General features: G+C 35.6%; 1 protein-coding gene across 12 annotated transcripts in view; it reads left to right on the forward strand.

Annotated features, from left to right (window-relative positions):
• The window catches only part of zeb2a (zinc finger E-box binding homeobox 2a), a 264051-nt gene that overhangs the window by 164857 nt on the left and 81769 nt on the right, over positions 1 to 17425 (forward strand). For 6 of the 12 annotated variants that reach the window (XM_087265739.1, XM_087265745.1, XM_087265740.1 and 3 more), the window contains 2 exons: positions 11080 to 11287; positions 13003 to 13098. Coding sequence is in view for 6 of the 12 variants with exons in the window: in XM_087265736.1 (XP_087121862.1) it covers positions 11223 to 11287 (65 nt within the window). In the remaining 6 variants the exon portion in view is untranslated. The remainder of the gene's footprint in view (positions 1 to 11079; positions 11288 to 13002; positions 13099 to 17425) is intronic. The other 6 variants (XM_087265736.1, XM_087265742.1, XM_087265737.1 and 3 more) reach the window with 1 other exon arrangement.

Genomic DNA, 17425 nt, shown 5'->3' on the forward strand with positions numbered 1-17425 from the left:
TGAATGTTCATTCAGTAACCATTTTGACCAATTCATGTTTAACTTCTTTCAACTTCAGCTTATGAATATATATTTAAATAGCACATTTAGCTGCAAGTTAAATTGCCCAAAGTGCTCCACATAACACATAGAAATGTAAATGCTCATTCATCAGACTAATTAAATTGATCACCTTGTTAGTTCATAGTTCTTTCTCAAGACTGATTATTCATTTAAATTCTCCAATTCAATATTTGGTTTATTTCAAGTGTCATTTGTTAATGAAATACACTGTAAAACGTGATTAGTATAATGCGATTAAACAAATTGCTTTAAAAGCAACAAGTTGACTTTACAAAAATAAAGTAAACCCATTGTAACTTGGAACTGTTATGTTATATAGTATTATAATTATGCAAATTTTACTCACTTTTTAAAATAAAAGTAAATTAATCTCTTTTTTCCAACACACCATTACTATCTTTGTTTTTTTTCCCCGAGCTTTTTTGTATCTAGAAAAATTACAGTAAAATAAATCTGCTCTTCTAAATTGAATACAGGCTATAATTGTAGATTTTATAGACTTAATAAAGCACCAAATATTTGAAAACAGACATGCTAAAACAGTCTGACACTGTAAAAAGGGATTAGTTGACTTTAAAAAAGTAATTACAATTAGCACAATTCTAAAAATTTAGTCAACTTAACAGTTCTAAGTTACAATTGGTTTACTCAGCTTGTTTCTTTTAAAGCAATCGGTTCACTCGCTTTAAGTAACTAATCACTTTTTACACTGTAGACTACAGCTAACGACGTTTGTGTAATATGTCAATTACAAAACCTTGATCAAAACAAAAAACATGTTATTTTGACATTATTTTTGAGGTATTTAATTTTATCTAGTCTCATATAATTCTGGCTATTCTCATCAGTTATTTTAACCATGCCATTGTCAGCCCCTGTCACAAACTGTGTGATTAACTTACCAGCAAGTCAGGCTGTCAGTATATGCACAGCATGCACAGAATATTGGGATTTTTTTCAAGCAAAATTTAGTGCTATATGTACATGACTAGGTGAATCATGGCCAAGTATTTGTGCATGAACTCGGTCTGTAGAAAAATGCTGTATAGTAAATAAACATTCACATGCCAATTTGGTATTGTGCTGTTAGAAAAAGGTTCATTCTTTATTCCTTAGAGTGCCAGGACAGCAACAGTAACACTTTTGACTAACTTTCTAAAATGTACCCACAATTAATCTTTATTTCACAAAATATCATGGACAGTTGTAAATAACATGTTCTACGCTTTTTTATAGCATAGTGTGTGTATCTTTTTAAATAGTTTATGAGATTTTAATGTCTTTTTTGTTTGTATTATCAACAAAACCTTTGTGTTGATTTGTGAAATTATATTTCACAGGATGTTTGTCCATTTGTTTTCTCATTTAAGTAGTTTATTATCTAATTGAAGTGCCTTAAATTGCAAATTCTTTGTTGTAGCATTTCTTAGAGATGGGGATTCTTTGAGCTATGCATGTTTTATTGATTTCACTCAATTTGTGATTCTTTAATAAATGAATAGAATTTGGATAATATTAAATAATGTTATATTATTAATGCGAAACATCTATGGTCGCTGGTTTAAGCCTCAGCTGGGTCAGGTAGCATTTCTGTGTGGAGTTCACATGTTCTCCCCATGTTGGCGTTACCTCCGGGTGCTCCAGTTTTCCCAAGTCCAAAGACATACACTAAAGGTCAATTGGATAAGCTAAATTGTCCGTTAAGTATGTGTGCAATGAAGGGTGCGTAAAACATATGCTGAATAAGTTGGCGGTTCATTCTGCTGTGGCGACCCCTGGTTATTAAAGGGACTAAGCCGAAAAGAAAATGAATAAATGAATGTTTGGAAATTTGAATCTAATTAAAAAAAAAATATACATTTTAATTATGCTTGCACTAGCATCGCTTAGAGTTTTGAGCTAAAAACAGTTTACATGCGACATTTTTACATTTGATGATGGAGTTCTGTGATTATTTCTGGTAAAAACTTATTTGCACACCAAAGTGGCTGCTTTTTGCGGAATTCTGCCAGTTATGTAATTTGTGTATTTGTACAGAAACCAGTAGTCTTTGCATGTGAGTGGTTGGGGGTTGCAGTGTTCAGAGTTAAGAGTTATATACAATTTGTTATTACAAATTATATTATGTTGTTATTACAAGCTGAAGAATGCATGAATTAAGGTTCTTTACTGGCATTAGTGGTTCCTTGAAGAACTTTAAACATCTATGGAGCCCTTCCATTCCATAAAAGTTTCTTTACAGTGGAAAAAGGTTTTCCATAAAACATAAAAGCAGGGAAATCAATGGCAGTCAAGTCTAGCTGTGGTTTTACATTGTACATTTAAAAATATATATTAAATCAGGATTTAAACTCGGTCTTGCATACTAAGAAAATACAGTAAGTTTTGTAGATTATTTTGACTCACACATTTAAAAGTGCCAAAGCATTTCATTGGTGCCAACTACAAAAAAATATGGAAGGGAATGGGGGGTGCAAAGCATAATTCAGTTTTAAAGAAAATAAATATTTTATATAGAGTACTGTGCAAATGTCTTATGCCACTCGTATTTTCACCAAAAATGTTTAAGGGGGTTATTTCTATATTTTTCTACAGCATGTGAGTTTGAAATAATGGAAAAATTTATGTACATTTTCAAGCATTGTATTGTCTGACAACAGCCAGTGTTTCACACAGAGATCTGATCTGTTTATTATCCAGTCTGTCCAGAATGACATGAAGAAACAGAAAAAACTGAGAAAAACTTTGGCAACATCTCTAAGATGCTGCTAAAACCTACCTGCAAAGCTACAGTACTGTTCAAATTTTTAGGCACTTGTGTAAAAAATGCTGTAAAATCAGGATGTTTTTAAAAATAATGTATAAATATGTTTTATTTGTGAAATAACTTATATTAACTATATCAAATCAACATTTGATTTGACCACACTTTGCATTTAAAATACTTGTCCATAGTCTTTCAGGTAGCTTTGCAGGTAGGTTTTTTGACACATCTTTATTCTCATTCGCCAAATTTCGTCTGGATTTAGTTTGTTCTGTTTCTTCATGTCATTCCAGACAGACTTATTGTCAGACAATAACTTACTGTATAATTACAATTAATCACAAAAGTAATGTTTAGAAATGTACATAAATATTTCAAACTGACATGCTACACAAAAAAAATAAAAATATCTGACTTGAAATTGTATTTTATTTTATAAAAATACTAGTAGCCTAAGCCTTTTGCACAGTATTATATATATTTATAAATAGTTATTTTTTTTTAAATGTACTTTATATTAAGATGAGGCTTTTGATAAAAAGAAGGTTGTGCTATTTTGGTCTTCATATTTATTTTGTGTTATTGGACAAGGCATATGCATCATATATGTTTCTCTTTTAGTTTAATGTTTGTGTGATATTCATTGGCAAAGAGTTGGTGAATGCACAAGAAACACTTTGGTAAACCAAGGCAGTTTGTCACTTCTGTGGTAATAATGGCATACATTGCAAGTGTGGGAGTTGCAGCACACCCACTTTTAGTTTAGCATAATTATTTCCCTTGACCTGCTCTTGATGCCAAAGATGCTAGCAATGGTGCCAGCTCTACAACACACTTCAGTTCTTGCGTATTTAATTTTTTATAAAAAAAAATTTGAGTTGTTATTATTTCCGGTTGTGTTTAATCAGGCACTCCCTATTTCAGACCATTTCCCCTCCAACAACTGATATTATTGATTGTCTCTTCCATAACATACGTCTCAAACAGGGATGGAAGTTCCTGCAGGCAAGATTAAAAGGATCGCTTGATTTGACGTGCTGGAGAAACACCTATGAAACAAAGAATTTATGATGGCTGCTTCCTCCTTGTTACTTTCATCTCACAAAAGAAAACACCAGTAATAGTTTCCCTTTCCGACCACTCGGTGACTATTCACCCGGGCTCCTGGACTGATGTGGACTTTCCAGACACAAAAGACGCTCCTGGCGTGCAGTCAAGGCGCCTCCCTCCATGTAGAGTTTTCATAGCCATAATTGTTACTTAAAATATGCTTTCTCTGAGTGAAGGGAAATGGCTCAACTATTACTGTCAGTGTTTTTCTTTTGATGTGTTTCATCGCTGTAAATCAGGGGGTGGTTTCACATTCCATCCTTGTGTTTTTAGACAGGAAATGTATCAGACGAGAGTGGAGAGCTGTGTTGTGTAAACACATTATTTACCTTGTAGTTTATGGAAACACGCCTTCGCCTTTAATTAAGTGAATCTGAAAACCGTTATTCGCTGATTCACATTGCTGTGTTTACTTTATGATTAATATGTGGCAATCGTAGGTTTATGAATTCCACATATTTTTTTGTATGTTTTTTTTTGTCAGCAAGATTTCTTTTATAATTTTTTTTAAGCAAGGACACAAATTGACTGCATATCCGCTTTTTAAGTCGTAACATATGGAATATGGTTTTCGGGTCCAAGGCGCTACACATTTGAATTGAGACATTCGTTTATGACCACTTTTTACTCATATCACACATTAAACTGAATTTAATATAAAATCATGGTTTACACAACAATCTCTAGACTTGCTGCATCATAGACAACAATATTTGAGCAATTTATAAAAAATAAATCACTTTCTGGCCATCCTATTTTAGGCATGGATATATCTATTGCAATCGTGATTTTCGAAAGTAATACATCGCTTTGTAAACATTTATTACTACCATTTGTTGAGTCTCCCCATATAGTTTGATAGAGCGATTGAATCCTGAAGCCGGTTCACATGATGTCACACTTAACAAGCGGATTAGAATAGTTTCTGAATGAAAATGTGACACTGCAGACTGCAGTAGGATGCTGAAAATGCAGAGTTCGTATAGATTGCATAAAGCATGGCTAGAGCGTGACATGCTAGTAGAACATTGTGCAACAAACTTTTGTGAAAAACACAGCTCAAAATCAGAGAACAGCAAGTTTCTTAGCTATAACCTTGTCACCAATAATTTCAGAGTGATTTTCAGTCAGGTTTAGATCTTGATCAGTGCAGGCCATTTCATTAATTCAATGTTTTCAGCTTTAGGAAACATTGTTTTGCTTGAATGGGGCTCATTGTCCTGCGTGAAAAGTGCTGGCTGATAATAATGTCTCCTCAATAGTTTACAGAATATAATACTTTATCTAAAATTGTAGTTTTTAAAAGTAAACATTTACATTTACATTTACATTAAGTCATTTAGCAGACGCTTTTATCCAAAGCGACTTACAAATGAGGAAAAGGAAGCTATTTACACAACTATAAGAACAACAATGAACAAGTGCTGTAGGCAAGTTTCAGGTATGTTAGATGTAAGAAGCAAAACATTAGTAATTTTTTTTTTCTGTAATACAGTTAGCGGTGGAGCCAGAGAGGTAATGTGTGTATATATATATATATATATATATATATATATATATATATATATATATATATATATATATATATATATATATATCCTAAGATATCCTATATACTCTTTGTTGTATCTGAACTGTAATTTATCAAGGTACATAACCAATCATTTGTGTGTGTGTGTACACCCCTAGTACATTTTCAGTCAAATTCCTACTCATTTAAAGGAAAAAGTATCTAGATACTGGTAGCATCAGTAGCAAAGTCTATTAAAGGGGGTCTGGGGATACTAAAGTATCCACCTGGGGATACTCATCCCGAGGCCACTAAAGATTATGCAACATCTTGATGTGATCCAAAACCTTTGAAAAAATAATGCCAAGGTCTCTATAATCCTGGACCAGGCCGTATCCTGAGCAGATGTTGTGGTGGTCATGGAGGAGCGGAGAGCGTGAGACTGATTCCTGAAAGATCACAGTGACAGACAAGTCTCCACATTGATCCTGTGGGCCAGCCTGAACATGGTGACCTACTCGCACCTGCAGTTCTCCACGATGGACGTCCAGCATTCTCCAGCCTCCATTGCCTAGACTGCAGCTCTGCTCAAGAAGTTTAGCCAGAGGATAAATGGTTGTGTCTGGTTTGTCTCAAGATTATTTTCCTTCATTTCGTCAGTTGTTAAAGATTGTTCCTCGACCACTGTCGCCACTGGCTTGCTTGGTTTGGGACTTGTGGAGCTGCACATCAATGGATTTGCTCTTCAGTGTTTGCACTTCCAGCAGTGAACTTTAAACCACACCAACTGAACTAAACTAAACTTCAACTCTGAAAACTGGACTGACAAAGTTTCAATTTAATAGAACTTCTATGTTAAGCTGCTTAGACACAATCTATATTGTAAAATCTCTGTAGAAATAAAGATGAATGAATGAATGAATTAAAATATCTCTTCCTTGTCTTTACACCCCTTTCCTTCCCAAACCATTGTAGTAATTCAAACGTGTGTGCTGTGTATAACTCCATTAGCCACCAGTGGTGACAGTGTCTCATATGAGAAGAAGAATAACACAAAGAACTTTTTTCCACTATCACGTATGGCCATGAAAACCACCACTCCAGGGCTCCGTCCCAATCTAAACACATTTTGTCATAACTGAAAGCCTCTACCTTTTCTGCAGATACATGGTGTAGCGTTTCCAAACTGTGGCTGAACGCTCTGTCAACATTGTCTGTTATAACAAGAGACTACGGTGGGAGGTTAGGGAGCTGTGTACTCAGGCAGGGCTCGGTTTCCCCTTTACTAAAGGCTCTAGCCGTGAGTGATGAGTACCCAGTCAGACATACCAGACGCTTCATCTTTGATTTGTTGTCCCAGCAACCTGGCACCTCCGAGCCAACCCACCAGACTCCTTTTTTGATCCCCACCGCCAACAAAAACCATAATCATTTGACAAGCTGCTGTTCCCAACATTCCCCAAGCCCGCCCGTTATACACCCTATCTGCCGTGCCAGCTATCGGAAATCTAGAGATTTCCATTTTTACTTCTCCATTTGGAGAAATGAAAGAAGTTTTGAAAGAAATCAGACATCTAAAGGAAACCTAAAATGAGGAATAGCTGCAGAAGTTCACAAAGTTACATGAAATGATAACCATGTCATTCTTCCAAGTATCATGACCATTTTTTAAAAACTAAATCATTCATAAAATATTTGATTTATTTGTTTGAGTAATTGTTTGTTTTGAATATGATTGTGACATTTTGAACGCAGGGTCAGCTTTATTTTTAATTATTAGCCAGTTCCTTTTTTCCAGAACAAAGAAATTACAGAGAACGCTGACAGTACAGTTTCCATACCGCAGATGTCTAAAGGTATAGGTTAAAAGGAGTACAACACATTTGCAAAATCTCTTCTTCTCTTTTTGTAATCTTTTATTTTTATCTCCCCACATATGGTTAATGAACTTCAAACTGTCTGAAGAAGTGCTCCAGACTGACATTTGACTAAGATCTAGAGATGGTGGCACCAACAACTTAATTGGTATCACTGCACATGTAGTATTTATAATATCAGAATCTCTTAGAAATGAATTTGATTAAATTGGTGTATAAGGTTTTAACAGTGGCAACGCAGTGGCACAGTGGGTAGCAAGTTCGCCTCACAGCAAGAACGTCGCTGGTTCGAGCCTCAGGTCAGTTGCCATTTCTGTGTGGAATATGTATGTTCTCCCGGTGTTTGCATTGGTTTTCTACCCATGCTCTGATTTCCTCCACAAGTCCAAAGACGTGGTACAGGAGAATTGGGCATGCTAAAATTGACCGTAGTGAATGAGTCTGCTGTGTAAAACATATGCTGCATAAGTTGGCAGTGCATTTTGCTGTGGAGACCCTAGATTAATAAAGGGACTTTCTTTCTTTCTTTCTTTCTTTCTTTCTTTCTTTCTTTCTTTCTTTCTTTCTTTCTTTCTTTCTTTCTTTCTTTCTTTTTTTCTTTTTTTCTTTTTTTCTTTCTTTCTTTCTTTCTTTCTTTCTTTCTTTCTTTCCTTTCTTTGTTTTTTCCTTCTTCCTTTTATTCCTTCTTTCTTTCTTTCTTTCTTTCTTTCATTCTTACTATTCTTTTTTACTATTCTTTTTTACTTTCTTTCTTTACATTTTTCTCTTTCTTTCTTTCTTTCTTTCTTTCAACTTTGCACTCCTACTTTGCATCTGTAGTCTTCTTATTTTTTTGTATCAGAGGAAAGTCAGTTGCTTTTCTTATGCCCTGTTTGTATCTTTGAAATATGTTTGTCAGTAAAATTCCAAGTTGAGAATGCTAAATAGAGGTGTAAACAAGGTATACAGCATTTCAACCTGTCCACTTTCAAGCACGTCCAGAGGTGAAGTGTAAAAAAAAGCAAACTATTTACTCACATAAATAATCAAATTATGGGTTACAAAGCAAAATGCTATGTATAAACAGAAGCATACAAATCCTGATTGTAACACAAAGCCACAGATTCAATGTATTATCGTGCGTCTCTGCTCTTCATATTGTTTTCTGTTAGATAACAATGTTAGATTTATATCAGATGTCAAGGTATAGCCAGGGCAGCATTGTGGCTCAGTGGTTAGCAGTATCGCCTCACATAAAGAAAGTCGTTGTTTTTGTGTGGAGTTTGCATGTCCTACCTGTGTTCGTGTGGGTTTCCTCTGTGTGCTCTGGTTTCCCCCACAGTACAAAAACATGTGGTATAGGTGAATTGAATAGACCAAACTGGCCGTAGTGTATGTGTGAATGAGTGTGTATGGGTGTTTTTCAGTACTATGTTGTGGCTGAAAGGGCATATGCTACGTAAAACATATGCCGGAATAGTTGGCCGCTCATTTTGCTTTGGTGACCTCTGAAATAGAGACTAAGCTGCTGCTGAATAAAAAACGAATGAATGAAGGTATAATCAATTAGGTGTGTCATGACACACTTGTGATCCAGTCGACCAAAATGCATCTTAAGGTTTTATTTTTACATCATCAACCCAAACTAACATCAATGTGGTGCTAGTGATCTTATACATTTCAGAGCATGTTTTAGGCAACCCTTACAGTCAAACAGGTAATAAAAAAAAAAAAAAAAAAAAGACCAGAGGCCAACCCTGATAGACGCCCCAAGAGCAACTTTTATTTCTAGACAAACAATCTGAGTAATGACTCCTAGTGTGAGGTTCTCTGAATGATGGGCACAGCCCTCATCAACTGACCAATTTCAGCCAAAGCATTGAGTCATTCTGGGTGTATATTCTGAAATCCTACATCAGAACCTTCACGATTTATAATAACACCTTCAATACTACTTTCTGTTGTTTTTTGTGTTGAGCACCCATTGTGATGGCGCCCAAATAGAGGCTGTTGTTATTAGAGAAGAGCCTTCATCTTATGTATCATTAAAAACCTGTAACCTACTGCATTCAATCATTCAGACATGTAGCATTATGCCAATGTTCTACGCTTCTAAACCTCACACGAGCTATAGCTGTCCATGGCGCCACGTCACGGAGTGAAATTTCATTACTGCAATGAAACGAGCTGGGTCAACAGAAGATGACTCCCGCTTCAATATGAGCATTAATTTTGGGGGGTTTTTGAAATTGGCCAGGCAGTTCCAGACACAAACACATTTGTAGCTGGGCCTGATGACAGAAGTAGCTGTGGCTTCCAGCTGTGTGTTAACACAATAGCCTTAACACTCTGGCCGGATTCTGGATGGGTCCCTGGAGAACAGCTCTGCTTTTTAAAGGTAAGTAATATGTATCCAGAAAATCAGCCATAAAGGGGTCCCTTTTCCCTCCCGCAAAAGCCGCCCTGGCCGATGTCAGATGAGGCACTAGTTTACTTTGGCTCATTCTGTGGGGTTTTCGGTTAAAATGGAACACCTGACCCTGGACGACTGGTAATGTGACTCTAGTTTAAGGCAGAAACATTGATATCATGGGATATTTAAACATTGCGTTGAGGTTGTGAAAAGGTTGTGGATTAGCTATGCTCATAGCTGCTCACATCAAACGATTCTTTTATTGTAAAAATGGCCAAGGAAGGAGTGCGCTGTAACTACAAAATTATTATGAAATCTCTACATCCCTTATGGCTCAGGGGCGGGTTGACATAGCCTAGTGGTGACTTAAAGGGACACTAAGTTACAACTTACACACTACTAAATAGTTTTGTGTTGCACCAGTAAACTTAGTTTAAACGTAATGCTATGTTCCAAGTAAATATTTAGGGCAGCATACCCCCATGTATATAACGGTAGAAAAGAGATGATGGCTAGATTAGTTCACATTGAGGAGCTCGTGATCATAATATAGAATGGTCCGTCATATCCTCCCAAATCTCGATTTTCTTTTGGATTTATGGAAGAAGTTTAATGTTCTTTCAAGGAGTGTTTAGTCATTATTTTATCCATCAATTAAAATGAGAACGTCTTCATGAGTTTTTCTTCTCGCTATTTTCTCTTTCAGGGGTGTTGGATATAAAAAAAATCAAGTTTACTGTTTTGACAATTTCGCATTCATTTACGGCTCGCGATGCATCGTATGTTATTAGTGATTTACCGTAGATTAATGTGCTTTAAAAATGTCCCTTGTCATTTTATTTTCATAGAACAGTTTCATATATAGATGCATTAGTCGCAGAATTTAAAAGCAGTTTAACGCTTTTTATTGGATATCACCACATTCAATGTGACTATGCATGACTTTACAAAGAGCTTATGACCTACTAAATATGGTTTGCCGTAAGAACATGTGGTGCAACCAAAGTGAGAACAAATTTAGTTACAAACTAGCTAGTAGTTACTAGGCCCCTAGTGTGGACTGTACTTTCCAGTTTAAGAAAGAACTTACAATCAGCTGGTGCAACCCTACCCAGTGTTATATGTGCTTAATTAAAGCAACAGTCTGCAACAATTTTTATTTTCTTTACTAAATGAACAAATAAGCCATTATTTTTTACTTTATCTCATGTTTGATATGCAATGTGCATTTTTTTTTACTTTTTAACAATTTTCAGCAACTATATAAATTGTATGTATGATATATAATAAATATGCTCATTTTATACTTATATTTCATTAAACATTCTGGTGATTTCTTTATTTCTGCTTGTAATTTTTAAAGGTGCAAGGAGAAACATGTCTGTGTCACGCATATTACAGTGAGGAACGCTGTTCTGGAAAAGCACTGAGATGAACACAACGGAGGACAGGAGACGTTTGAAGGGCTCTCTTAAGTGTTGATAGAGAGGCGGAGCTTCCAGGAAGATGGACATAAACCAAAGCCGCGCTGACAGCATTAACATGACCTGCCACCATATCCCAGACTTAAGGTTTGTTCTAAGCTGAAATTACACATAACACACATACAAGATGACATGCGTTCTTGCAAGCGTTGCTTATTTAGTTTGTCTGCTGGGAAAACATCTTGTGAAAAGAACATCATGTTGAAAATTGCTTTAGATTTGACAGCAAAAAAGCTTCCTTTTTGCACTTAAATTCTGAAGACTTCTGTTTTGGTTGAGGGCTGAAATAAACTCATAATACTTGAGCTGCTGTGCTTTTACTCCAAGCCAGCATCAATAAATGCTACATATTTTTGGTTGCTCTAGAAAACCACATTATTTGTGAATTTTGGTGAATTTCTGAATGTTGAGTGTTTGCCAACTAAATCTCAGACTGTCAGTGACTCAAGTCCAGAACAAACAACAAAAAATGTGGTTATTTAATGTGCATAGTTAATGAAAGTCATATTCTAAGTCAGTGGTTCTCAACCATGTTCTTGGCGGACAACCAACACTGCATGTTTGGGATGTCTCTTTGTCTATCACACCCATTACAGGTCTTTCAGTCTCTGCTAACGAGCTGATGATCTGAATCAAGTGTGTTTGGTTAAGGAGACATGTAAAGTCTGCAAAGCTGGTGCATGGTCGTCCAGGAACGTGGTTGAGAAACACTGTTATAAGTAATTAGGATTTTAATAAGCCTATTTTAAAGCAAGTTTAGAGTTTTATTTCATTTTTATTTTAATTGAAACAAAAATGACATTTATGATTGAAGATGTTTGTTTCGACCTAGACTATTTAAACTATTTTTTTTTATTTTTTTTGCATAAAATAACAAAAAGGTATCATATTTTTTTTTTATTTATTTTTGTTACAAAATTAAACACAATTTCTATGTTTTAACTTCAGAAAAGTTATGAAATCACTATTTGAAGAGTTCAATGGACAAAACCTCTAAGTTGCTTCTTAAATGTTCTTCTAAGATGAATATTTTTCTCCAGTTTTTGTGTTTAATAATTTCTCTTTTATGGCAAAGAATATGTTCTTTTCATTGCCTTTAAAGTAAATTAACCGATATGAGGCCGAGAAAAATGCTAAATTTAGAAAACAAATCAGACTACACTCTGAAACTTCATTTGGTGCAAATATTGTCCACCAAATTCACAACAAATGCAACCATTTATCATTTTGACCAATTGAATTTTCTGAAAATCAAGCTATAAATGACAATAATTTTATTTAAAATATGGAAATGTGAAGTTATCAAACCTTCATAGAATAAAACATAATGTAGATTTACAGTAATCTCATCTTATTCTCTTTGGAAAAAACAGCAGGCAGTGGAAAGTAAAGTAAAACACCCTTAAAGTCTGTTTACAGCATGAAGAGCAATTGCATAATCTCAGGAAATGCAGGAAAACTGTAACCCCCATAAATAAATCCTCCATGAATCCACCCAACGTTCTAAACTTCACACATGATGTTCACACTTTTTTTTTTGTAAAGCAATATTTCTGAGCACTGCTGTACAGCGAACATTATTAGCTTATCACTTCTAACCTCTTCCCATGGTGCAGTGAGCCAGCGGCTGCGGCTCTGGTCAGCTTCAACAGCAGAACTACATTCAATCTCTCCTCATTCCTCCGGCTCTCCCTCACTCCCTGATAACATGACATCCTGTTTAACTCGGTCAAACTGCTCTCCGACAGACTAACCTGATGTTGTGATAGAAATAGTGTCTTATTCTTCTGTGTGCCCGACAGCGCTGTGAAACGCTCATTCATCGCCGCTTTCGTCCTCCTACACACTCCCTCGCTTATCATCTCTGCTGCTAAATCTACCTGACAGGCCCCTCACAGGTAAACATAATCCTCTCTCTCTCTCTCTCTCTCTCTCTCACACACACACACTCTCTCTCTCTCTCTCTCTCTCTCTCACTCTCTCTCTCTCTCTCTCTCTCTCTCTCTCTCTCTCTCACACACTCTCTCTCTCTCTCTCTCTCTCTCTCTCTCTCGCTCTGTCTTTCTGCATCTGTAGTGTTTCAGACAACAGCGGTTGAGATCAAACACACATCTTCTCCTTGTCGTGGCAGTTGGTGTGCTTTACAAAAGAGCTGACATTTCATCTTCTCTTCTCCCGTGTTGTTTTTTTAAATCGCTATGACAAGATTTTTTTTACTACTCTTAGATATATTTTCAGTTAACACATGAACATGACAACTGAATAAACAGATAAAGGGCCCGAAGTACTGTATAGTTGCTGCAGTGGAGGAGTAGTAAAGAAAAAGATGAAACCAGTTAAAACATCCTTTTTAAAAGTCTGCATTTCATTAAAAGGATAGTGCTATGTGGTAAAGGGGTAGTTCATTTAAAAATATTTTAGTCATTGCTTACTCACCATTTAGTTCTGCCAAGTTTCTTTATTCTGTGGAAGAGAAAAAAAGATAGGCTCCCACTTATATTATATTATATTATATTATATTATATTATATTATATTATATTATATTATATTATATTATATTATATTATATTATATTATAAAGTACTTAATCCCTTTATTGATTAATCTGTGTTCGCCACAGCGGAATGAACTGCCAACTTATCAACATATGTTTTACACAGTGGATGCCCTTTTAGCCACAACCCAACACTAGGAAACACCATACACTCTTATATTCGCATACATACATTATGGCCAATTTAGCTTATTTAAATCCTCTATAACGCATGTCTTTGAACTGTGGGGGGAAACCGGAGCACCTGGAGGAAACCCACAGGGCCCGAAATGCCCACTGACCCAGGCGGGGCTCAAACCAGCGACCTTCTTGCTGTGAGGCGATCGTGCTACCCACTGCGCCACTGCACTCATATTATGTGGCCTTAATTAGTATGTAATTACATCAGAAAATAAGTAGAATGTACCGTGTTCATATAGTATTGCACAACACTTCTGGTTCTCTTGAATAGGGAAATGGGTAAGGTTAGAGTCAGGGGGTGTGGGTAGGTTTAAGGTTGGTTAAGGTGTAAGGGATGAGTTAACAGTAAAATAAATGTAATTACAGTAATTTTCAGTTAACAGGAAAATAAATGAAATTACAGAAATGTTTCTATTTTAAATAGTAGTTCAATGTATTGTGATTAATTTAAATGCAAGTATGTAGTAATTAAGGCTACTTAATATAAAGATACCAAAAGGACCAAAGATATTTTGAAGAATGTTTAAAACGATCAATGATTTCCATAGGTTAAAAAAAATACTATGGAAGTAAATGGCTAGTATTCTTCAAAATGCCTTTTTATGTGTTCAGCCAAAGACAAAAAAAGCATAAATGTTTAGAATGAGTGGAGGGTGCGTGAATGATGGGTCGACTTTTTTTCTTTTTGGGGTCTATAACATTGGCTCTATAACTATCCTAATAATATTATCATAAAAGTGACATGCACTTAAGTCTATAGACAAAAAGCATTCATCTCTATATTCAAACTTGGTTAGTATCTGTATGTGGTTTCCTTACTAGAGTACATTTTGCTATTCATTACCCATAATGCAATTCCACTGAAGAGAATAAATCCCATTAGGAAGAAATCATTGCAGCATTGCTCAAGGAAGAAGGAGTGGGTAAGGTGTGTCACCCTTTATATTTATTTGATCTTACTCGAGGCTGACGAGAAATGAGATGGCAGACAACTTGTAAATATCTATCAGCCACAATTACAGTAAGACATCTACTAAGAACTACTGTATGAAGAAAATGGCAAATATTGGCTTAGTTCTGAATATGTCAACGTTTAATGTTTTTTATACAGAGGAAAATGTGAAAACAAAAATGCAGGGATGTAAATGTACACAATTATTCTTAATTTTGTAGCTTCTAGTTTTAAAATTAAATTATAATTCAATTAAGATGTTAGTGTAAAATGTGCTTATGTGAAATGTGCATGTCTGTATAGGTTTTATTATGATGTATAAATAGAAATAGCAATTGTAATAAATAGTTTACATAATGTTGTCAACGGGGTATATGCACACAGACTTTTAATTTCAGCCAGCGTCAGTGCTTCTGCTAAACTGTCTGTTCATTATAAAAATGCCTCATTTAAGGTCTGATTTCTTTAAAAATCAGCGATCTTCACTGCCTGTTAGATACACGTGGGTCTCAAACCAGACAAGGAGCACTGCATTAAATTCCTTTTTTTCCCACTATGTCTTAAAAATATGAAAGTTTATTTTACTCCATTATTTTCAATGGAGTTTCTGCACTCGCCTGCTGATCCTGATAGCGATAGCGGTTACACATTCTTTCATCTTGTTTTACGAGAAATGAATGCTTTTTTTGTATCTCCAGACCACTTGGGGCAGTGTGCCAAAACACTGCAGCTAACTTCAGACCATGGTTGTGATAACACACACCAAGTTTGGTGTGAATACGTAAATGCGTTACGGAGATAACATCTTAAGTCAATTTTCACAAGCTCTACGTTAAATTTGTTCGCAAGTTAATGAAAAATGATTCGTCGAATTACCTTTAATTCCATAACTTTTGGTTCATGGGATTCTTTTTAGATCATGTGATTCAATTTTGATGAAAATCGGACAATCGACCTAGGACGAGTTTGTTTAAATAGGTTTTATAAAAATTTAATACGGAAAAAAATACGGAAAATGACGTCATAGAGTGCGTTTAAATCGGCTGAAGCCGATTTTTATTGTAGCCCATTCGGTTATATAAACATAAGTGAAACTTCAGACGGTGACGCTAGAGAGTTTGAGTTAGAGAGTCCAATTTTGTTGTGGTCGAAGATCAGACTCTCTTCTATCAGTGTGCCAACATTTGGGCAAGTGCCGCAAAGGGTCCATAGGGCTGCCACAGACCCCCAGAGCAGAAGAAGAAGAAGAATTAGAACCGGAACGGATACAATAGGGGCCTACTCACCTTTGGTTTTTGGTCATTGATTAAAACTCATTTATAAAAAAAAAACATGACTTCAAAACCGAAGTGCACATTTATTTATATATTTGTTTGCTTGTTTATACACATAGAGATTCCTGCATCTGGAAGCTCACTAACAAATCTTAACCTTGAATTCTACCCTAAGGCTTCAAGTTTTGGAAAAAAAGAACATATAATAATTTGTGAATAATCCTTAGCCAGATAGTTTGAATTATTTAATTTGCAGTTAAACAACATCTAATATATAATTTAGACATAATTATAAGTTTGCTCTAACAAACTTGTTTAAATGTGACATGCCAAAATGCAGAAAAAAAGCATGCAGCTGCATATGATGGGACCTAAATAATGAGGACTATAACAACATTTTTTACACTACTTGCAAAATTAAATAGTGTGACTCAGCTTACCGTCTGTCGCATTTTACCCCATTTCTTCCTTATTCATCAGAAGCTATACTTTTGGAGATCAGTCAAGAAAAAGAAACATCAGTTTGACCCGCTGAACTCCTTTTCAGCTCTTTACACCGAAACAAGTCACTTTGTTGGCCTACAACAACTGAACGCACTTCCGCTGTGAGCAGACCTCTGATAATGAGCCTTATTGCTCACACATACACTCCACCAGTGAAGTGATGAAAGTACATGTGCATAAAAAATAGTTCAAACACGCCGTTCCACTTCCTGCTGGTCACTTCCTGCACACTTCCCTCTTCAGCTTCACCTCGCCGCTTCCCCTGAAGATTAGCTCTGCTGTTTCCTGACCACCGATTAAGGGTCCAAGCTGGGGCCAAAGTCTTTTAGGGTAATATATGGGCACGTGCGTTTGTAACTCTTTAAATTGTGCAACTATTTGCTTATTAGCAGAATGATACAGTAATACTACATTAGCTGTTCACTAATACTGAACAATGGCTTATACTGCATGATATATTTCAGACTCTTTTATTGAATTCCAAGCCTAAACGTACAAAATGCTTTTGATTTGCGTTGGGACAACTTGTAGGAATTAAGTTAATCTATTTGTTTTTTACAAATTGAAAAGAATTCAACATAAAACAGTTAAGTTGTCATAAAAATTCATCAAGAATTGTGTTGTTTCAGCTCATTTTAAATAAGTAGTTTGAGCAAATGGCATTTTTTTTGTCATAACAAGCAGCATGCTGTTAATGTGATTATGTTTTATTGGTAATATTTGGTTAGAGCCAAGGTTCTCAATCCTGGTCCTCACGAGC

Source organism: Danio rerio, chromosome 9 (assembly GCF_052040795.2).
Source record: "Danio rerio strain M-AB ecotype USA chromosome 9, GRCz13ab, whole genome shotgun sequence".
Classification (NCBI taxonomy): Eukaryota; Metazoa; Chordata; class Actinopteri; order Cypriniformes; family Danionidae; genus Danio; species Danio rerio.